Here is a 22,323-nt window from a genome sequence, read left to right on the forward strand (position 1 = left end):
GTTGAAATTTTTTCCTTCCTGTATGTATTTTAAATACCTTTGATACACACAACCCATCAACAATCAATTAGTCAATTGACTACACCACGAAATGATCCACCAATCGTTGGATTTATCAATCAGTTTATCAGTCCATCAATCAATCTATCGATCGATCTATCAACCAATCAATTAGTCAATCAACCAATCAATCAGCTAATCAATCAACCAATCGATCGATCAGTCAACAATGAATCATGTTGTTGATGAGTCGGTCGAAAAGCGCTAATGTAACAGATCAATCAAAACATGAGTTGAGCACAATACTAAGAATTTTATTTCACAATTCCTCACTCCGTTTTTACACATCCACCACTACTTTCAAACGATAAAAAAAGTAATTGGTACTATTTTTTTATACTCTACCACATGTATAGACACTTTCATTTAAATAGCGCTTGTAGTCGGGCTTTTGCACAAGATAAAATTGTTTCCGCGTCAAAGAGTGCATTTATCAACCAGAAAGTCGAACTATTGTTTCTTAAAAAGACTCTCATAACAACATTCTTTTATCCCTTCTTTCTTCTGTCCTGCACATAATGTAATGAAATCAACGATAGATTTCAACACCAACACTTTTTTTCCCCTCCCATCCCTTCAATGACGGTAGTTAGGGCCAATTTATCTATTACTACCTTATGAAACGTGCTTTTAAATTAATATGCTCATTTTTTAAAATTGAATTGAAGCTGACAGCAGCGCCTAGCTGATAGCTTTAACATTTCAACACGAGCTGCTTGTTTATTCAAAACACATCTTTTTTTAGAAAATTTACGCAAATTACTTGAAATATATATACAAAATTCATCCTCAGGGGTAATGCATACTCTTATTTGGCCTTTACGGGTTTATGCCGCCCAATATAACAACTTATCCTCTTGCACTAGGTGCAAATTAAATGGATTTATTCTTAAACAGGTGCAGTGTTTGAAGATCTGTGCAGTACAACCACTTCCCACTCTCCTCCTCCCCCAAGCCACAGTTAGGGCACCTCCCCATCCCTCGTAGGGAAAACATAACGTCAGCTTCCGAGGCAGTTTGCACGACGCTTTTCTTCCCCACACAAACATCCGCTTGCCTTAGCGCAAATTACGTTTCGGTCATTAAGCCTATTAAATTTCACAACCTCAAATATACAAAAATAGATTCTGAAAAAGACAAGAACGATATGTGATGCCTTCTTTCATTGCAGTCCATTTGATTTGGTATTTCTTTAGAATGCCTTCGCGGTTGCCAACTTGAATTAAGATTGGAAAGCAGGCGTCTGTGCAGAGTAGAGCGACGAGTTTCTCAAAGCAACTGCGAAGGAAACTAATATGGAGAGCAACATTGTTCAAAATGTAACCGCCATAGATGAGTAACACCAACTCTTGTCTAACTACAATTATATCACCAAAAAAGCAAAATCGAAAACTTCTCAGTAATCAATTGTGCGCAAATTGAGACAGTTCCATCTCATAAAACATTGGAAATAACAGCTGTCACTTGAATTCTTTATGTAGTAAATTGTGCGTATCGGCATCTGTGCAAGTTGAGAATCATATTATATCTTCAGTTATATGTAATAGCAGTCATTATAACTCTCTGAGCTCAATCGCTGCAACATTGGACTTAATTCTAATGACTGGTGTTCCCGCTGCGCGCAAAATGTTGAACCTAGGCCTTTCATCCAGAATCACTGAACGCAACATTTCAAACTTAGATAGCATATTCATGGCATTCAGCAACATGGCCATCTTCGCACCAGAGTCAGATTTGACGCGTAACGGCGCCTGACAGTAAAACTCTAAACCTCTAACATTTTGCGTAATTATCATAGTATGTTTTGAAGTCTATAAAATAATATGTAAAATAACTTTTACTGTTATGGAAAAATCCAGGCTGGCTCCATTCAAGTACTCTGTAGGTTGAGGATTAACTCTTTTCTGCAGATGCATTTTTAAAACTTAAATCTATAGTTCACCTTTGCCACTTGCTTTTTCCTTGCCTCGGAAAAATCTTATAAGTCACAAACAAACGTCCCTCCCTTCCCTCCCTGGTATTATTGAAACGAAACGTTACGTTACTATGTGCCTGACTTATAGAATGTTGATAAAAACTATTCTTGAAATAACTCATACTTTTTTAAATTGATATAAATCAAACAAATTCAAGTTTAATCAATACAGATATCTTACTAACTGAGTTTGCTAGGTCCGTAAACGAGGTTAGTAAAAAATGTGTTTCATCTCTGGGTTTAAATAGAGAAGGAAGATTCCAAGTGAAACAAAATAATGAATTCAGTGGAAGTGCAGTGAAATACAGGCCATGATATTGGCCAATCATAGCGCCCCTACCAACTGAGAGATGTAATGAATACATTTCTTTATAACACATAGTTTACTTTCCTCTAATTCGGTCGGCGAAGTAATTTTATATCTGTGCCTTTTTCTCTGCATGTCTCTTTATCTTATTATAACTTTACTCGAACTGCACAACTCCATGATTTACATCACCCGAAACCCAAAGATCACTTCGAATTCTTCGTTGATGGGTCTGGGTTATTTCCTGAAAGGAGAATTTATGCGCCTTGTCAAGAAGATAGGAAAAGAACTGATACAGAAGCATGTAAACAAATTTGCTATTAAATAGTTGTTGCTTTTTTCGCTGGCGGTAAATTACAGTTATAGATATGAAAAGCTTTTACAGTTTTTCGAATAGGTGGCAAAAAACCAAGTGTTACTCTTTTAATTTTCAAATAAGAAAAAAAAGTGGAAAAGGTAAATTGTAATAGATCTTGAGAAATTTTGAGCAACTTCGCTCTAATGTATATGTTTACCTGGTAATGTCGATTGAAAAAAATCAGAAATCAGGAACAACTTCTACTGCCCAAGACATCGAACGGCCATTTAATGTGTCCTGGAGGAAATAATTAATTTACCTCTAAAATAACTTCTCATCAATCACAATGTACACACAGAGTATATTAGAGTAGGGAATGTCCGTCAAGTATCTTTGTTAGAGTTAAAAATTATTGCAATTATATGTTTTGGTTTGGTCTTCGATGTTAATATCTTTTGCAAGCACAACACGACGACTAAGCCAAAAATCTCCCTTTATGTCGAAAACGATGAGCTAAGGTTAAAAGGCAAACGAAAGAAAAAAAAATGTTCACCTTTTCGTAGCTGTTAGGGAATAATCGTCATGTATCAAGGTAATTTTAATTACTTTTTTTCTGTTGGAAGGGGCGGGGAAACTTACCAAAATAGAAATATGTAGCAGAGGGTTTCAGAGAAAAACTGCGTTTCAAGTAAGTGAATCGATAAGTTTTCTACAAGTCCCTCTACTCAAGGAGTTCATGGACCCTTATTATACATAATGCCAGGTTAGCAATTTTGTTTAAGAAGAAAACTGTTTACCTGTTGCGTGGAATTCCAAGATGAACCATACCTATAATGTCCATTTGACTTCATTCTGATGAAAAAGACGAGTTAATTTCACAATCAACTTATTTGTTTATTCCTATAAGTTTTTAAACGAATATCGGGCTTATTTTTTTGCCTTTTGAATAAATGTTTTATAAAGTTAAAAGCCTTGTGGTTGACTAAATTTTGGCGATGCGTGGATCCTGAGCTTTTGGAGCATTACTATCCCACGCGGAAGCTGTTTTTTGTTAAGCTTGCCAAATAACCCCTCAGCACTTGACAGACCGGCCATTTTGACGATTGAGCTTAGGAAAAAGAAGCCGATATGAATTAAGGGTAGTTTGGTAGACAAATACTGAAGCCATACTGCGGCCACGTTTATTTGCGACATGCCACCTGCCACTGCATTCTGGTTTGTATATCTGAGTTTTATCTGAATGATGGATGAAATATGTACCTTTCATTGATTATCCTACTTCCTTGACGCGCTCCGTTCACGTAACGCACCGAGGAGAGGCCACCGTGATCTCGAAGGTTGAATTTCTCTCCGTATCCCGTGCGTGCATTCAGACGCGGGTCCGATGAGACTATCCTTGACCCTGGTGCATCATAAAACCCATAATAACTCGACGGGTCGGTAATAAACGAACCACTCTGTGTCCCTCTTCGACTTGTGGGGCCATCTTCATAAGGGATAATAGTTGGGGTGCTGGACAGTTCGTTGGAAGAGTGGTTACGAGATGCACTGTGGTAGCCAGATCTGCGACCGAACGAGTCGGACGGATCAGTGACGTAATACGAAGTACCTGCATTCCCCTGTCTGCTAGGCCTGGATGATGTCACGTACCCTTGAGGCCCAGAGGTCGAAGAGACGAGGTAATTTCCGGAAGTACTCGATACACCTCGTTGCTCGGAAGTCTTGCCATGGTAGGAGCTACTCGTCATGTTTTGTCCAGCTTGTTTCAGACTAAAACGTGGTGGTCGAGGCGGGACAGCGTGTACAGTAATGATCATCTTTCCATCTTCTGCTCGGGTTGTAGCCGCGTGACTTGTGGTTTTGTGGCCTTCGTGGATTCTCTGAATGGTCTTCACTGGAAACGCTGGTGGTTGGGAGTTGCGACGCAGAACTATTTCGTTGCCTGTAACCTTTAAGTAACAAAAATAGTAACGGAACAGTTATGAAGAAATCATGACGTGGTTTTGATTAATAGTTTTTAAAGTTGAGTTCAAAGTTATATTGGGTCTGTTAACCCCCTCAAGTATTCGTTATTCTTCATCAAAATGAACACGGTTAGTTCCAAAATATCATAGGGTGTCTTTGAACGTTTTGTTTTATTAACCAACATACCTTTGAGCTGCTTTGTGGCTGCCTTACCACAATCTCCTGGTGACCACTTTGAGCACGGTTCTGGGATCGATGAGCGTCAGCACATGTCAACAATATCTTCCCTCTGTAATATCGTGCGCCCACGATGTAAGGACATAGACTACTGGCAGCGGCTTTTCGTCTACGTCTCATGCTCCCGGTTCTTCTCATCTCCCTAGCGACGCGTATCTTGTTAGATTTAGCAGCGTTTTGCTCTTGTATCTTGAATTTGATTGGTGTGCGCACTTTTCCATCTTGCTGTTGTCCTTTGTAGTGACTGGTATAGTACATGCCGTCTTCGCACTGGTCTCCGCTAACTGGGACTGTAACGATACCATCCGACTAAGAACAATAAAACAGATGAATAAAAACTCATCGACAAAACTGACGATTCGACTGCATGAAACGAGCGATGAATTACACTTATTTTTTGCCAATTTTGCTTGTCTTGGTCCTAAGCACTGACAAGTATGATCGAATTTAGCTGGAAATTCTTGCTTCTCATTTCCTATAATTTAACTGGTTCAGTTAATGTAGTGACCTTTGTAAACTTGGAGAATTAAGTTATTGTAACATGAATGAAAATCAGCCAAAACTCCTTAGTTTTTCGTGGAACATTTCGGAGGTATGAGTATAGATGCTTTTCAAGGATCCACTTAAATAAGATAAAGTTACCTCAAAGGTGTCATTTTTCTGCTGTAGGATCCTCCCCCATGTTTTCCTAATCGAAAAATAACGATATAATCGCAATCATAAAAGTGGTGGAGTATTGAATGCGCTATCACTAAGATAAGCTGTCAGCAGTACTGACTAGATTTTCATACTGCGGCTCGGAAGGGGGCAAAAGCGAAGGAATCTTTCGCTTCAGTTTGTTCTCTTTCCAATTTGAATGAAGAAGAGAGCAAACTGAAACGAAAATAAATCCAAAATAAACCAAGTCCCTCTGACCAGTTGTTTCTAACTTGACTTGAGAGGCTCGTACAAGATAACTAGAAGAGGAAGATCAGTTCTATGCTCTTCCACAATTGCTTGGGGTGCCGAAAACTACTTTCCATCTACTTTTCACGAGAATAATCCTCAAAACATACCTTCCTTTATCACCAACTTTAATTTTCACAACTCCATTCTCTACTCTAACAGCATCCGCTCCATAAACATCATCAACTTTAATTGTTCTGATATAGGGCTCTGTAGTCTCCTTTGTCTCTCTCAGTACTATTGCTTTCTCTTCCGGCGCAGCTTGAGCAATAATGCATTGAGGGCGACGATGTTTTTCGCGTCTTCCTCGCACTCTCACGAGAACGTCAACGGGATCGTCTTTGTACTGTCGTATTTTCGGATATCTTCGGAGGGATCTGAGAGTTGACACAGTATCATCAGAATATGTTTTTTTCCGATGCTCTTTTAAAGTACTAAAGCTTCATTGATTGGTTCTTCAAGTTATACCCTTAATTCTGTTGTTTTTCTTTTAATATAACAGAAAAGATTCTTAGGAATTAGCCCTTACATTCCCAGAAATGAGGAACATATGACGTCTTTATATAACACCAAATTTGTTAAATTAATCATATTACGATGAAACGTGTAGCATACATAGGGGATGACAAACAATTAAGCCTTGGATTGAGGGTTATCTGAAAATTCTAATCTGGACAAGACCTTTACCGTATAAACCAAAGTTTTGACTATGAATCCTCGAAAAATATTTCTAACAAGAGCAAGATCATGCTTGCTGTAAGGAATTGAATACATTATTCATATGCATGAATAATTTCTTTCGACTTTACCTCCGATGGAAGCTTCGTCTTCTCACCGGCCCCACGTGGAACATTCTATCAACGTCCTCGGCAGTGTATGCGTTCCACGGACTCCAATTTCCAATTTTTAGTAAACGATCCACGTCTTCAGCTGTGAAAGCGTTCCACCACTCTTGCACGTCCTTTTTCGGTGATATGGTTTGTTGGTGACTGTCTACTTGGATCATGGTGACACCATTGTCTCTCACTTGTTCTCTGTCCACCTATTCAATCAGAAATGATTTTAAAACAATTGACAATATGGCTAATCCGCTTGAGCAGAAGCTGGCTAAAGGTTTTGTTTTTTAGGTAACGTCCCAAGTGACGAAAACGCAAATTGTTTAAAAAAAAAAAAAAAAAAAAAATATATGTATTTATATATATATAGATGAGAGGCCTTGTAGTAAGATCTATAACAAGAAGTATTTCAGATTATAATTTCTGTATCGTAATATGTAGAGGTTGTCTACTTTTACATAAATCTTAATGTCTTCAAATAACCTGATCATCCGTAAAAAGTTTCAAACTGTTAAGCAGCAGATAAAGTTTTCTTCTGTGATCATAAAATGGGCCCTTTTTACCTCCTCAATTTGAGTAGTTCTTCTCCTGTAGTCTATAGGAACGCCTCTTAATTCCTTTAGCCTGTCTCGCTCGTCTACAATCGAGTCTTGCCGTTGAACCACAGTAGTTACAACATTTTGTTGAACATCAGGAGGGGTCATCGTCTGTGCGTCACACATTTGTTTCATAACAGCAGGCTTTTGATCTGGTTTACTCGTCGGAGATATGACCTCTTCTGCATGGGACTGCGGTGTTGTTCTTACATCATCTTGAATACTGCTGATCTGTCTGAGAGTACTGGCTGTGCTGGTCTGTCTACTGATTTGGCGATTTATTGTCTCGGATGTGATACTCTGTAATAAGTAAAAAGTATATCAATTCCAAAGTTTTATTAAATTTTTCTATCCGGTGACTAACCCAAGTTTTGTTTCACGTCGCTGATAGGGAACGTACTTTTTTGCTACTAAAAGTTGTTTTCAGGGAACTCGACACATAATAACAGCACGTCTTCCCAATGAAGGTTAATATTCTCATAGGGTCACCAGTACAGAAAATCGATTGAATAAAAAAATGATACCTTGAGAGTTTGATTGATGGTGAAGGTGTAAATAAAAAACTCTACATGTATGAGTGACAGACCATGGTGTAGGCGGAAAAGACGTAGACCGAGGCAGAGTGGGGACAAGACTCTGGACGAATGAGTTGCAACTAAGATAGATTCGAGTGGTAATATTTACAATATTGCTCTTCCTCTTTTCCTTTCATGACCCATGAAATGCTTTCATTCAATGTGCACTGAGAATAGCGACATACCTCTCTTTTCCCAAGTGAGTCTGGACCATCAACCTCTGATCCTGAACCTGGTTTGAATTCGGTTGGTTGGTACCTCTTAATATGAACTGGAGGTTTGATATCAACATCTGGTTTCCTCTCTGAGTGGTCATCCACATATCTTTCAAGTTTCATTCGAGCTCTTCTATCATCCAGTGTATCAACCTTGTCTTTTAGCTGCTCAATTTTCTTCCGGAGTTCACTAATAACAGGTGATGTCTTGATCTCCTTATACTCTGGTAATGGAGCATCGATTTCCTCGCAGAAACGAGTCTTGTTTTCCTCTGATATATGCTTGTCTTCGCGGGTGCTTGTCCTTCTTGGTGAAGGTTTCGACCTCTCAGGAATGTGTCTTGGAGACTCAACTTTTGAAGATAATGATCTAGGGGTATCGTCTTCCCACCTCTTCCGAGAAATAACGGAATCATCTCTGATTGTTTTTCTAGTGACAAATTCATCATTTGAGTGAACCCTGACCGACCTCCTTTCATCTCTCTTCCGCCAGTCTTCATAACCAGGTTCGCCCTGCAATCCCTCTGGAGATGAAGCGGGATATTTACGTCCGTGAGTGACACTTTCGTATCTTGAATAAGGCAGCCGTACGGTATTATCCCGTGGTCGAGGTAGAGCAGCTGGCTTTGGTACTTCCTCATATGACCGTCTCAGTATGGAGTCTGGTATGCCGTTTTCTTTATCACCCATTTCTCTGTAATAATAGGCTGAACGACCCTCTGTGGAAATGCTTCCGCGGGAATGTCCCTGTACAGAACTTGGGCCACCCCTGGCTTCTTTACTTGATGATATGGAGACGATAGAGTCTGCCTTAAACACTCGCTTACTTGCATATGCTTCAGCGGATTGAAATTTAGAAGAGTTGCTTGGATCGGTCGAAATATCTCGTGGTGTGGTCAAGAGATTTTCTCGTTCTGTTGACCCATTTTCGTTTTCTTTGGGCCATAGGGGTGGCCTCGTAGAAAGCACAGACACAGCTCCCTCGGTGGTCCTTGTGGAGGATGGAACAGTGCGATCCGAGAATGGATGGAAGTAGTCTGCTGGAGGCCTTAGAGGCACTTCATCTCCAATAGACTTTTCAACATTTCGGAATTCATTTCGTAACTTTGGCTGGTCATTTCTTAAGCTGCCTCGTCGTCGAGTTATTTCGTCTTCTTTAGGATTTTTAGCATCACCAAACCTCTTTGTTTCTTCATTCCTCGACACATCCTTAAACACAACTCCATCGTTATTGGACACGTTATATCTCTCGACCAAAGTTCTGCTAATTCCACCATGACGAACATCTGCCATATCCTCCATTCTTCTGTCAGGAATGATTATTTCAGTAGTAACATCCGAGGTCCGTTTGGGGAAAGAAGGCATTTTCTCCGCTTCAGCTTTCAATCTTGCAATGTCTTCTTTGAGCCTGTCCTGTATAGAGGGTTCTCGACTTCTCCATCTCGAAGAAATGTTCGCAGACGCTGGTCTTAACGAAGCTGGTGGAACATAAGGTTTTACGTGGTCTCGTGTCAACGTTTCAGCTTTGAGCTTTGCAATGTCTTCCTTGAGCTTGTCATGAATGGTGGGTTCTTGGCTAAACGAATACAGCTTCACATCTTTCTTCGTTGTCCGATTTTCGGCTTCGGCCTTGAGTCGAGCTATATCTTCTCTTAGCTTGTCACGGGTTGACGATCTCATTTCTCCCATTCTTGAATCTCTCCTGTTTGTCTCATCACGGCGAAAAGAACCTTCACGGTCGAAGTTTCCTTGACGGTGCAGAGCTCTAGATCGATAGCTTGGATACACCTGTTTATCCTCATAGGAAGGCCTTAACTCTTCTGAAGACCGGCTTCGCAGCCTTGAAAGAGATGAGGAGCGTCCATTGCGATCAGCGCGGTTCCAACGATCAACAAAACCTGCATTTCGATCAAGTGATCCTGTGCGCCTGCTTTCCCTCGAAAAACGCTTGTCATCGTCAGAACCTGTGGTTCCAAAATCTGATAAAGACCTGGAATGAGACAAAAACTCACTTCTCCCAGGAACCTCTCTAAAGATTCCTGATCTATCTCTTTTCTTTTCATTTAGGCTTTCAGTAGAACGGGAGCGTGCCTTGATTTCTCTTGGGAAAATTCCCCAATCACTTGCTTTACCATTCTGCATAACTGTATGAACATCAAACGTCTCTCGCCTGCTAACGACGTCGTCTTTCTCTGATTTGGAAGTATTTGTTAAGGTCGTCTTTCTGTGCGAATCGCTGTCTCCGTGTTTACCAGACAAATTTACATGCGCCTTCGAGGTGTGTTTCGATAGATCAATGCTGTCGTCTTCAGAAAACTTTTTGGAAAGTCTTTCTCTATCTAGAGAATTAGATGCGTCCTTTCTTTCCAAAGCTCTTCTCAGAATGTTTATATTTTCCGAATTGATGGTCGTAGGACCACCATTTTCCTTGTCTGCTTCTTTAATGCTCTGTAAAGAACTTCTACCCTTGAGGCTACTAGATGAGTCTGTTGATCTGTCAGTCCTCCAGCTTACTCCTTTGGCAGCGCGCAATTCAGCAGCAGCAGCCTTATAACTTGTCGCTCGGATGGATTCTCCATTTTCTCCGGCGATATTGGTTTTCTGGTCAACACTTCTGTCTTTTCTAAAACCGACACTCGATCGATAAAAGGAAGAAATAACATCTTCGCTTTTATCAGCCAGTTGATTCACTTTTGCGGCATCTCTGAGGTCTTCGTCTTTGGAGTATGAAGAGTAAAATGAAGAGATCGGATCCGTTGTTGCTTCTCTGCCTGAATATCCAGGTAAATCTCTCGATTTAACGGATTGAATTTTTTCGCTCGTTCTGTAAGAAGAGGTTGACCTTTTATCGATCACACTTCTTGTCACAAAAGACTTTGTTGTGTTTTCAGAGACCCGTTCAGAAGCTTCCTTGGTGGGATAGATTTCCCTCTCAATCTTATCTTCTTTGGGCCCTATGCATAGGCTTGATGTGAACGAGGGTCTTCCGGCCTCGCGACCTGTTTTGGCATCGTTATATTCCCGGACATCTTCTGTCCCAGATGAATAGCTCTTCTTTGAGTACATTGCTTGGTGATGTTTTTAGTTCTTAAGACATTCGAACGCCTAATGATATCCTGAAATAAGGCACCCTGGATTGTCCTGAGAAAAAAGGAATCGACTATTAGTTACAACTAATAATTCGTCGTTAAAGCTGTCTAACATCTACCTATGTCACTTTTCCCTTTAATTTCCCAAGTTTGTTTTGCACTCTTCAAACTCCTTATTAGCCATGAGAAAACGCTTTATCGTGGTTTCGTGCTAAAGTGGAATTAGAGGCGTTCATTAAAAGGTGTCTTGATTCGCGCAAAAACATCCCCCAATATCGCGTTCGTGAGCTTGACGCATTTCCGTCAATAGCACTCCAGCACCTTTCTATGAAATCGATGGGAAGTTATGAGAAATACATGACAAACTGAATCGGACTTAATGTACTTTGTGCTGAGAGAAAATGAAACAGGAAAGGCAACAGTTTCGAGCATGAACTTAATAATTTAAATATTCCTGGTTCATTAAAATCAGGTTTCAAAGAACAAGACATATTTCAACAATTTTTAGTCCTAAAATAACGAACTGGGGTATTGTTTAATTAATGAATTAAAAAAATTTCGTATCCCATAGTGTCAAGGAGTCAATTGGACAATGATTGCAGGACGAAGGAGAAAGTACTTTGGTCTTTAAGTATCCAATGGGAATCTGTTGACAGGTTTTGCGGCATTTTAGCCTTTGATCAGTCAAAAGTTCCCACCTTGGGGTTTTGTGAGTAATTAACATATAAGTAGTAAAACAATACAAGGCAAAATCTTCCACGAAATGTCAGTTAAGGCCATGAATGTTTTATTTCCCGTCAGCAATTTAAGGATATCACATAAATAAGTCTGTGTTGCATTTACGAGATCTTAAACCAACGGCTTAATGAATTGGACCATAGCTCAAAGGACAATCAGGAAAGAAATCTGGAGTGAACATTTTCTTTTGGGCCAATATAAATTAATGAAAGCTTTTTCAGCTGTGTGCATTAAATATTCTGGAATGCTGTTGTATATATAATAGCCCAAGAATCTAAAAGGCCAATCAAAGGCAGCAGGCAGCAGGCAGCAGGCAATTAAAAAATAATAAATTTTACATGAACGCGTGGAGATTATGGTTGTTCTGCTTTGTGCGTTCTGCTCTAGCAAACGATTTTGTATCAAATTACTTTTCTATTTGTCAGATATCTTTTTTACCTAACGGCTTCGATCTACAATGACATGGTCTGGAAACCATATGGCTTCTACAAGTTTGCTATTTAAGTCACAACTGGTTAACCATCCATTTGGTCTTGACGGCATCTTCGAACACATGTGGGCGAGTCTCTAACTTTCCGAGCACTCCTAATATACGGGTTTTCCAAAATTAGATCTCTTTATAGCGGACATATTATTAATGAAAATGTTAGTACTTAATTTGATTGAAAGGGTAATAGCAAGTGTTATTTTTTAAAGTACCACTGCGTTCCTCTCGATATTTCAGTAAAAGATGACTGATTTAGAAAACGATATAGGTTCGTCAGTGTTGTCTTTACTGAAGTTTTTGTAAGGGGTAGATTTACGAGTCGTGTTGGGTATGTCCAATCTTCTCTTTTGCAATATTCAAAGATTTCGCTTTACCTTATCCCATATCCCCTAATGTTCAATCATTGTTTACGGATGTCTCGTAAACAATTCCTGCGCGGTATTGACTCAGTTGAAGAAAGATATTGACTTAAATCGCAAATCTCTTAATTGGAATAAGAAAGCAGTCTTCTAACAATAACTAAGCATTAAATACCTTGCGAACAATTCAAAGTTAATTGAAAAAACTAATTGCTTTGTAAAAAATCCGTTCAGTTGGTTTCTATGATATTAATGATGCTAATTGGTGATGATGAAATTATATAAACGTGACGGATTTCCACGTATCAATTTTTTAAATTCAATTTTCTGAACAATTAACTTCGCAATCTTGCAGTATAACTACAGCTATTTGATTAAGTAACAAATGTTTTTAATTGATTTATCGTCCCCATTTAAAGCGAAAGAGTAATAGAATAAAGATTTTTTTTGTTAATTTTTTTTATCAAATAAAGTGATGCTTGAACTAATAAGAACTACAAATTTTCAATTTTCTTTCTTTCCGTTACTAGAAAGCGAAATGGTGCATAGATTGAATTATCAAACTTTTGGTAAGGAAAAACAAAATACACAAGCTTAATCTCCTTCATCTGCTGATTTGTAAAGATTCGAATGAGCTCATCAACTTCCCTCGGATGTGGGATATCTGAGATGTAAGTCTGCATCGCGGTGAAAGCAATTTAGAAGCGTCCTCTAGTCCGAGGTTTTGTGGAGTTTGGTCAAAATACAAAGCAGCACAGGACGCCTACCTTATGTTTGAAGCCGCCAGGAGATCAACGAAATCAAGAGCAGGCGAAAGGTGCAATGTTCTCCATAAGACACGACGCCTACGATTGATGAACTGAGTGTTGTTGTCATGATACCTTGCATGCTGTAAGAATTAATGAGCATTCAATATAATAATATCCGTGTGAGAAAGCTGTCTTTCCACATCATTGGCTCTCTATAGTATGTTACAGGAGGGTTAATCCTTCATCAAAACAAAGAACAGTATTACGTAGTCTTGGGTAACTTTGATCACCCAGGAAAATCATGCAATTGTTAAAGTCAAGCAAAAACCCAAGTTATTTAAAGATGGATGTTTAAAAGATGACCAGTTTGAGATACGAGGTTAGTTAAAAATGATCAGGTTTAACCTTTAAGCAGTCAAGAAGCCATGGAGCATTTTGAATATTGCTTTCGCGTTGAGATAAGTAAACTAAAACCTATACTTCTCAGTTGGAGGAAACTCAGTGTTACACTTTATCCAAAACAGCCCTTACTTTATTGACTGCTACGGTAATTGAGAGATATCAATTTACTTCATAATTAAACAACTAAGAAAATAACGATCAAAGGTTAAAACGCAAAGACCTCTTTGAAAATTAGGTTTATGGAGGAGCTGTATTGGCTTTCAAACAAAATTTGACGAAATCGCTAATGCTTAGCTAATTATTAATTCATGAGAAAACGCGACGGTATCCACAGACAGGAAGTTTCGCAAAGAGTTTTCCTTCCGTAGTCACAACCCAGAATTTTCCACAATTTTCTTTTCCAACCACTGAGAGTAAAAAGCATTCATTGAGTTTGCGGTTTCCCTGGCATTTTCATCTCCGTGCATGGAAGGAGATTAGTGGTCCAAAAGTATAAGGGTGTTTGTATGTACGGGAATCCGGAAATATTGGTCAAGAAAAACCGAAGTTAACAGTTAGATTTAACTTTTTTTTCGCGAGACAAAATTTAAAAAATTGTGAGGTATTTTTTTTGCATGGGAAATTGAAATTCAGCCGTCCAAAATGTGGTGTTTGGAAGTGTAAGCATCCGAAATGTTTTAAGGAAGAGTGTTAAAATGTCATCTTTCAAGACCATTTTTGGGCTATTCAATGGTTTAAACTCATCGGGAAAGCAGGTGGTAAGTTCAAAATAGCAGTCGCTATTGTGTAAGACCGTTCTTAAGTGATCACGTAAAAAATAACGCCGAGTGTTTTTTGTCCTCTTCCGTTTTAGGAACTGTGCCCAATTCGCTTTCTTTATAGTCTGCGAAGTTAGTTCTTTGGAATGTTCTAAACGACGCAGAGAAACTATTTTTAGAAAGAAATATGGGACTGAGCCATAAAAGGAGAACCATTTTCAATTTTAAGGTCACTTTTTCGTGGGCTTTGCTTTGGATACTTATAATAGTATTACAAGTTCCTTAGCTACGTACGAGAAATTGGTCAGATATTGTTGGCGACTACGAAGAAAAATGAATTTTTTATTCAATTTAAATCCTTTTCCTTGTTCCTTTTTGAATATTTACGAACGCAACTCTCTGCCTCGTTAAGCCCATTATTTTCAAGCAAACTTTGATTAGAAATTCCTTGCGATTAAACAAAATAAAAGCCTGTGGGCGTTATCTGGATATAAGATCAAACTCTTTCAGTAGATTATCAATGAAATATTCAGCATCTTGAAAGTCAGTAGAGCTGTGAATCAGATGCCCTGGCTTGAAACTTAAACTTCCAGTTGTGATGATAATATAGTAGCGGCAAACAAGTGAGGAGAATAGATAAAAATATTACCCAGGATTGATAACATTCTTAATTCTCTTTACCAACTTATAAGGAGATGTATAACAGGCAGAGGGAGGAATTTAAATTCAGATCTTGGGAAGTACAAGATATTCAATGTACAAACGGATATGCAGTACTTCCATAACTGTCATTACCCAAGCCTTTTTTTTTTTGCCTCATAAGTATGGCAATATTTTCGTTATTAATAGCACACAATATAATTAATACTTAATAATTAATTTACTTTGATAGGTCTCCAGAATGACGGAAAACTGGCCCTTAATTTCTCATTCACGACAATAAGTAACCAAGAGTCAAAAGGAAACGACTTGAGGGAACTAGAAAAGTGAATTTTTCATATCATTGGTACTCTGCCGGAAGTCTGCCGGGTTAAGAATACCTAAATTTTTTAAATAGCGTTGCACTCTATCAACGTCTCTGAGTGACAGATTGTATGTTAAACCTATCGAAGATTATGGTATGATATGTAAACCGTAAACTAAACATGAAATTCATGGTTCATTAGACTATGGATTATTCCAAGAGCGTTGAAAATTTTATTATTTGAACAATACTCAATTAAAAGATGGTGCTTACATTACTTTGATTGCGCACCCTGACCCAGCTTTCTCGCCCGTCCCTTTTAACTAAGAGCCTGAACTCTAAGCGCCTGCTTCGACTATAAACTATTGTGCATCAAAGATTTTTGCACTGGCTAAGTCACGAGCTATGGCTGTACATTTTTGTGCTTCGGTTTATTTGGCACTCTTCTTTGAAAAAGTTCAGTTCCAGTTCCCGGTTAATAACCGTGCCTCATCACTTCTGTCACGCTGATCGAAAAGGAAATTTCAAACGTATTCATCTAATTCCTTCTGACCAGCGATTCGTAATCGAAAATTTGCGCCTGAGAGTCTAATGGAAACGACCTAGGTGAACTAGCTTGGGACTTTTGTTCATAGAAAGTATGCCAGGGTTGAAGTAGAGAGCCAGAACTGCTCTCCTCATATTTCCTTTTGGGACTAAATAAGTTTAGTTCTTATCTTCTCAAAGTACAACCTATCAAAGATTATGTTATTGTAACTTAAATGTACTCTTACTATTGACTTCATGATCCTTCACACCACGGATTATTCCTCGAATGCTCTCTGTGTTTTGTTTACCAAATAATACTCGATAAAAAATGGTTTTTACATTGGTATCTACGTGCACTCACAAACTGATTGCCTGGGACAGGCTAATTTGACGGCAAAAAGGTAACGAATACGCTCCAACGCTAAGGATTCTGAATAAGACTAAAATTCACCATGAATACTTCGAGTTCGTCGACTTCAAATGGGGAATTGCCAGTGAAATACTTTGTATTAACAACACCTTCAGGATGGATAAAGCCATAACCTAGATCGAGGTAGCTCGAAGCTTTTCTTGGGTAAGTAGCATTAAATGCATGCCACACTTCGAGGTCATAGCACTTTGAGATTCCAAAACAAGGACCTTTCTTAATGTCACACCGTATACCACTCTTAGCACCTTGTTTTGGCTTTATCATCATCGGTTTACTTCCAGAAGGATTTACCAGCGTAAACAGGAAAGAGTCGCTGTCTTCGATGGCTTTCAAACTGGAGGCTGAATAAAGAAAAATAATGTATCATATATCATAGAATAGAAAAAGACTTTTTAAGAATGATAGTTTTAACTGCGTGATTGTGAGGGTGAAATACGAGAGTGAGTGGAATGCGATCGGTATTTTCCTTTTGAGCCGTTTGTAGTGCTGACTGTCGATCGAGCGATTGGGCACGGTGGTGGCCCGCTTGATCGACAGAAACGGGATAGCCACGTTTATCGAAAAACTGGCAAATGGCCACTGATTTCGGAAAAACCAGAGTCGTCACAACCTACACGACGAAGTTTGAGAAACTGTGGAAAAGATATGAAATTCTTCTGGAATTCTCAATTAAATCTATCATTCTTAAAAAAACTTTAAATCACTTCCAAACGATTCTGAGACTAGTACTATCTTTTCGCAACCTCCACTTATTTCATTCAAACGCGACAGAAATATAAGCAACCTTTTAGTCAGAAGTTCATTTCAAAGCAATGACCAACCTGGAACTTTCAAATGCGCTTGCTCACGATGCAGAACTTGTCCTTTCATTCATAACGTAGAGCGGAAAATGTCGGAATCCAAAAGATCCATCAAGATCACTGATCACTTCACGTGCACCTCTGCTAATTAACGATTGGTTCATACGTCAGCGTGCGTTCATCGAGATATGAAGCACGCGGGAAGTTTGGAGAGCACGAAAGATGCGTAAGAGTTGCTCGAGGCGTAGCCGAGAGCAACTCTAGCTTCTTGAGTGCTCTCCAAACTTCCCAAGTGCTTCATATATTGATGAACGCACAGCTGACGTATGAACCAATTGTTTTATAACATTTTCAACCCGATGGAATTTTTTTTTTCTCGAGGGATTTGTTTGCTGACGTCATGAGTGTGCACAATAGGAATATGAAGCACGCTCGTGCAATTGAATTTGATTACACAAATTTACTAGCTATGTTATAATGTCATCTATTACATAACTTGCAGTTATTGCAAAGAGTTATACATGGATGAAACAGGAAGACATCTAGGTGACCGATTCCAAAAACTCCTTCGCGACGTAGAGAGAAATGACAAGGACGCATCCAAACCAGTCGCTAAACACTTTAATCTCCCTAATCATTCTAAGCAGCATATGGTAGTATATATGCGGCATTTCCCTACATCTAAGCAGTTCAGGAGGCCTCAAAACCCTTGAACAAAAATTTATCTTTCAAATCGGTGCTCTTAATCCCCACGTTATCAACGGGCGCTTTTCATTCAACTAATTTATTCTTGTTTTACCGTCACCGTATTTATTTACATCAATAGCGTAGCTCCATTTTCTGCATATAAACACACAGACAACCCACAATTCCTCCATTCGCTCTGACGAAGGGCTAACGCTCGAAACGTCAGCTTTAAAACTCTTTACGATGGCCAATTTACGTTATCAACTCAGTTGATAACACTAAATTACCCTGTTATACTCTCCCATTGACGCAACATCACAGTTTCTTTAGAAAATTACCCCCTTTATTAAAGATTATATTATTTTTTTACTGTAACAACTCTAAGTCATACCTGGTTCCCACGACTTTGACGTGTAACCACCGCAGACGTTTTCACTACTTTTGATCACCACGAGAGTAGGACCTTTGTTACCACAGCAGCGGTGAAAATCAGCGGGGGTTGCTCCATCGGCAGAAGCTCGATACAACAGAGAAAAAGAAGCCCCAGACGGCAGCCACGAAGTAAGCGACGACATATGAACTTCATCTTTTATTATTGAGGAGAACAATGACGAAAACTGTTTAAGCTGAGAAATTACTCCTTGAACTTGGTAGAACTCGGCTTCTTTCAGCAACTGTTCTTTAAAGATTTGGTCATTAGGGAGAAGGAGCTCACCGTCGCGGAGAAAGTTTAAAATGTACCTTGATGATGACAAACACAAATTTGGAAAATGAACATGTACATTGTTGAAATCACCAAGGTGTTTCAAAGTTTTCAGCTAAATCCTCTACCGTTTATTAAGATGGAGAAAGTAGACATTAACTTTATTTCATCGCCCTCATCCTAATTCGAGCGTGGGCGCTTATTCGGGGAAATACGGCAGTTATAAACGGGAATATATATAACGGTTTAATATTTTAATATTTCACGCCATTAGCTAACGGTGCAATTTCTTCTAGTCGGTAATATATATATACTGTAAGATTTTACGCCAGTAACTAACGGCGTAATTTATTCCAGTCGGTTATCGTAGTGTAGTGAAGCCACAAAGGCTTAAAAACATATGCTGGATTCCGAGCACACGTAGTACATCACTCCTCACCCATCCCCCTCTCCCGGATATATTTGCGAACTACCGCTGTCCTAATACATTGCATTAATAAATATATTGTAAGATTTTACGCTAGTAACTAACGGCGTAATTTCTTCCAATCGCTATACATACATACTGAGGGGTTTTACGCCGTTAAATTTTAACAGCTTAAAATCTTACAGTATGCACACCGACGCCGATAGTTACGTAAAATCGAACAGTCTATAGACTGTGTTAGTCATACATTACGCCGCTATCCAATTACCGGTTATAAACCAACAACAGTACAATTCCTGTCTCACAACCTCTACAACGTAAATGATTATCGATAAAACTTGGTGGAAAATTAAATTTCAGGAGAAAATAAGGATATTGCATAGTTTCAAAGATTCTCACAGTCGTTTGGTTATAATTTAGAAACCTACCGAAACAGTTTCCCATCACGATCGATGAAATATGCTCCATCTTCCTCGTCCGCTTTTAAATCGAACTTTCCAGAGAACATCGCACAAAGCATAGAATCTGGATCCTTTCTCAGAGTATCTAGTGTTGTTTTATAAATTTTACCACCAACATTTAACTTGATCTTGCTGGCAAAGTGAATTTGGTTCAATGTTTTTGTGATCTCCTCGATGGCCGCTTTCTCTTGTCTTGCATTGTCGAGGTCTTGCTTCAGTAAGTCCTTAGCTTCGTCCATAAGCTTCTGTGCATTAGCTATTTTTTCACTTGCCACCTCGAAGAGACTTAACACTTTTCCCTGTCCAGTAGCCATGATATATGTGATATTTACTTTACTTCCACCCCGAAAGTGAAAGTTGATGAGCCTCAATCTTTCAGAGCAGCGGTTAAATTTTTCCTTTTTGTCCTCGTACCCAATCTATTTCCGCTCGACAGTGAGCGTACAGCATAATACGTAAGGTTTTTTAAGATTTGAAGTCAGGTACGAAGCCACGAATCTTGTTCTTTTTCTCTCTTTAACGTTATGCAAAAGCATTGATGGGGAAATCCTCTTCGAGGTGTATTTATGGCATTCATGCGTCTGTAGACTCTGATATTCAGTAATACGGTGTACTTGAGAACGTTTAAGATAGGTATTATTTGAACTGCCGTATTTGTTACGGTTTCAGCCGAACAGATAGCCTTCAAAGCAAGAAATTGATGACTGAGCAATTGTTTTAAACTGCACAGCCCTGTCGCAGCTCCTTAAAAATTCCAAAGCCCGCCAAAAGTAGGGATTTCATATCCTAGTCTCCTTCGAAGCCGGTCCATCAGAAGTCACGCAACAAGATTAAAAAATGGCTGCGTCGCGGAGACTATTGAAGACACGCATTACTGTTTCAAAAACCTTGGAAAAGGTTTTCAGACGTTCTCATCCACGTAAAGTGATGAATTACAAGAATTTCGACAATGGAAACTCACCGCTTTTTCAATTTATTGCAACTGTTACGGTTTGCTAATACTGTTTGTTTTTAAAACAGCCATGCATCTTTCCAACAGATACTATGAAAAGCTAACTTAATTGCTCATTTTTTATTTCCCAGATTAACATAAATCGTATGGAAATTTCTCAATTAAATATCAATTAACGTTCTTTCAACAAAGACTGTGAAATATTAATCACTTAGGCTCTGCAGGGATTTAACAAAAAAGCTCTATGAATGTTTATGAAATTAAATGAATTGCTATTGTATATGCAGATTTGCCCTGCGTGTTTTCAACTGTTGGGTTTCTTATGAATTAGAAAGTCAACGTAGAATGATAATATCTCCCGTTTAACTAATAACTTCACGGTTAAAATTCATTTACTAAAACTTCTGGTCGAATAACATTGGTACAAGCCTTTTGAACGCTTTTATCTTGTACAAAAACTCAGTAATCATTTGTGATATTTACCTCAGTGTGTTACATTGACGTAAAACAATAGATTTTACAATAACGATGGCGAAAATATTTACAGAGACAGACTTTTAGAGGCCTCGGAAAGACACGGTCACTACAAATATTATGTTTCATAAGTCTTCCGACGTATGATAACCTCGATGTAATAGTCGAAAATAACTCACTTATCTTTCCAAAATTGAAACTAACGCTGAAAAATTCTAAATAAACATTGAAAAGATTAGAGAAAGGGGCTGCTTAGGGTAGACAGGGACGCGTATTTTCGTGTGTTTTTCTTAACTGTTTAAAGACTTCTGGTCAGGATTTTAAGTACGCCGCAATGCATTACCTCAATTAGACCTCTGGAGCAAAAGCAAAATACAAATTCGATAATATTTGATATGTATTTCAACATATAAAGACATCAAAGACTTGTTATCAATGAGAAGAAAGATATGATGAGAAAAAAAAGAAAAAAAAAAATGACAAGTTTCCCCACGCCAGATATTGTGCCCTACCCACGGACCGCAACATGATGCGGTCAGATGCTCTACCCACTAACATTAAGGTCATATTTTAGGTACGCACTGCAAAGATCAAGCCTAGAAACATATGCGATATTTCATGGGACGAAAAGAATCCCCTTTGAAGAAACTCGGTCCTCTTAGACTTGCTGTTTCTATTTAGAAGTACGTGTCTACTTTTATTTGATAAGAAATTGTGCACTACTGCATTACCTCAATTTGACATCTTGAGCAAAAGCACGAAATAAATTTTATATAAAATCATATGTGTGTCGAAATAAAAAGACGTCAAAGACTTGTTATCAGTAAGGAAAAAAGATATGAAAAGAAAGTAATAATAAAAATAAAAAAATGACAAGTTTCCCCGCGCTAAGGATTGAACCCTGACCACGGACCGTTAAATGGTTCGAGTCATTACATTCTGGGCATCTGTTAATTTGACATTTGTCAATTTGAATAGGCTCAGCTCGTTATCTTCTTCAGCCGCCATATGGTACGTTGGCATTTCCTTCCTGCACCTAACCGGAAGCAATAGCTTCAGTGAGCCTCATCGAGTTTCTTGTCACCAGCGGTTTTCAGAAGAAAGTTTCGTGCTCAGGGTATTTCCTCGCAAAGAACCGTGTCTGTCACACGTTAAATGCATACGAAAATGAGTGAAATAAATGTTTTACGAACTTCTTTGACCGATAATGCGATAAATTCTCCCAATCAATTTATAATTTTCAAATCTGCCTTGTTCACGAAAACCGTCCGTAAATTGTTTTCAATTCGCTTTCCGGCGGGTATAC

The 22,323-nt window shown here is 38.7% G+C and overlaps 2 protein-coding genes across 2 annotated transcripts; both read right to left on the reverse strand.

Moving 5' to 3' along the window:
• Positions 1 to 293: 293 nt before the first annotated feature.
• LOC131799860 (titin homolog) lies at positions 294 to 13,567 on the reverse strand. Its single transcript, XM_059117549.2, has 11 exons — positions 13,450 to 13,567; positions 7,980 to 11,150; positions 7,187 to 7,519; positions 6,597 to 6,829; positions 5,898 to 6,164; positions 5,485 to 5,530; positions 4,792 to 5,151; positions 3,901 to 4,589; positions 3,438 to 3,492; positions 2,858 to 2,937; positions 294 to 2,586 (listed from the first exon to the last, which is right to left on the reverse strand). The coding sequence occupies exons 2-10, from the start codon at positions 11,073 to 11,075 to the stop codon at positions 2,881 to 2,883; spliced, it is 5,136 nt and encodes a 1,711-aa protein (XP_058973532.2). The 5' UTR covers positions 11,076 to 11,150; positions 13,450 to 13,567; the 3' UTR covers positions 294 to 2,586; positions 2,858 to 2,880.
• Positions 13,568 to 15,879: 2,312 nt separating this feature from the next.
• LOC131799888 (uncharacterized) lies at positions 15,880 to 19,948 on the reverse strand. Its single transcript, XM_059117577.2, has 3 exons — positions 19,559 to 19,948; positions 18,392 to 18,741; positions 15,880 to 16,854 (listed from the first exon to the last, which is right to left on the reverse strand). Exons 1-3 carry the CDS (start codon positions 19,903 to 19,905, stop codon positions 16,505 to 16,507), a joined length of 1,047 nt encoding a protein of 348 aa, XP_058973560.2. The 5' UTR covers positions 19,906 to 19,948; the 3' UTR covers positions 15,880 to 16,504.
• Between the last annotated feature and the right edge of the window lie 2,375 nt (positions 19,949 to 22,323).

This window comes from Pocillopora verrucosa, chromosome 12 (genome assembly GCF_036669915.1).
Source record: "Pocillopora verrucosa isolate sample1 chromosome 12, ASM3666991v2, whole genome shotgun sequence".
NCBI lineage: Eukaryota > Metazoa > Cnidaria > Anthozoa > Scleractinia > Pocilloporidae > Pocillopora > Pocillopora verrucosa.

What these genes read in the sequence shown, in the direction of transcription:
- LOC131799888 (XM_059117577.2), bottom strand. Translation starts at nt 19,905, where the DNA reads ATGGCTACTGGACAGGGAAAAGTGTTAAGTCTCTTCGAGGTGGCAAGT. An exon ending in CGTGATGGGAAACTGTTTCG is followed by an intron (nt 18,742 to 19,558) that starts GTAGGTTTCTAA and finishes GTCATCATCAAG; the next exon opens with GTACATTTTAAACTTTCTCC. An exon ending in GTCAAAGTCGTGGGAACCAG is followed by an intron (nt 16,855 to 18,391) that starts GTATGACTTAGA and finishes TTCTTTATTCAG; the next exon opens with CCTCCAGTTTGAAAGCCATC.
- LOC131799860 (XM_059117549.2), bottom strand. Translation starts at nt 11,075, where the DNA reads ATGTACTCAAAGAAGAGCTATTCATCTGGGACAGAAGATGTCCGGGAA. An exon ending in AGTAGGATAATCAATGAAAG is followed by an intron (nt 3,493 to 3,900) that starts GTACATATTTCA and finishes CTTTTTCATCAG; the next exon opens with AATGAAGTCAAATGGACATT. An exon ending in CTTGGAATTCCACGCAACAG is followed by an intron (nt 2,938 to 3,437) that starts GTAAACAGTTTT and finishes TATTTCCTCCAG; the next exon opens with GACACATTAAATGGCCGTTC.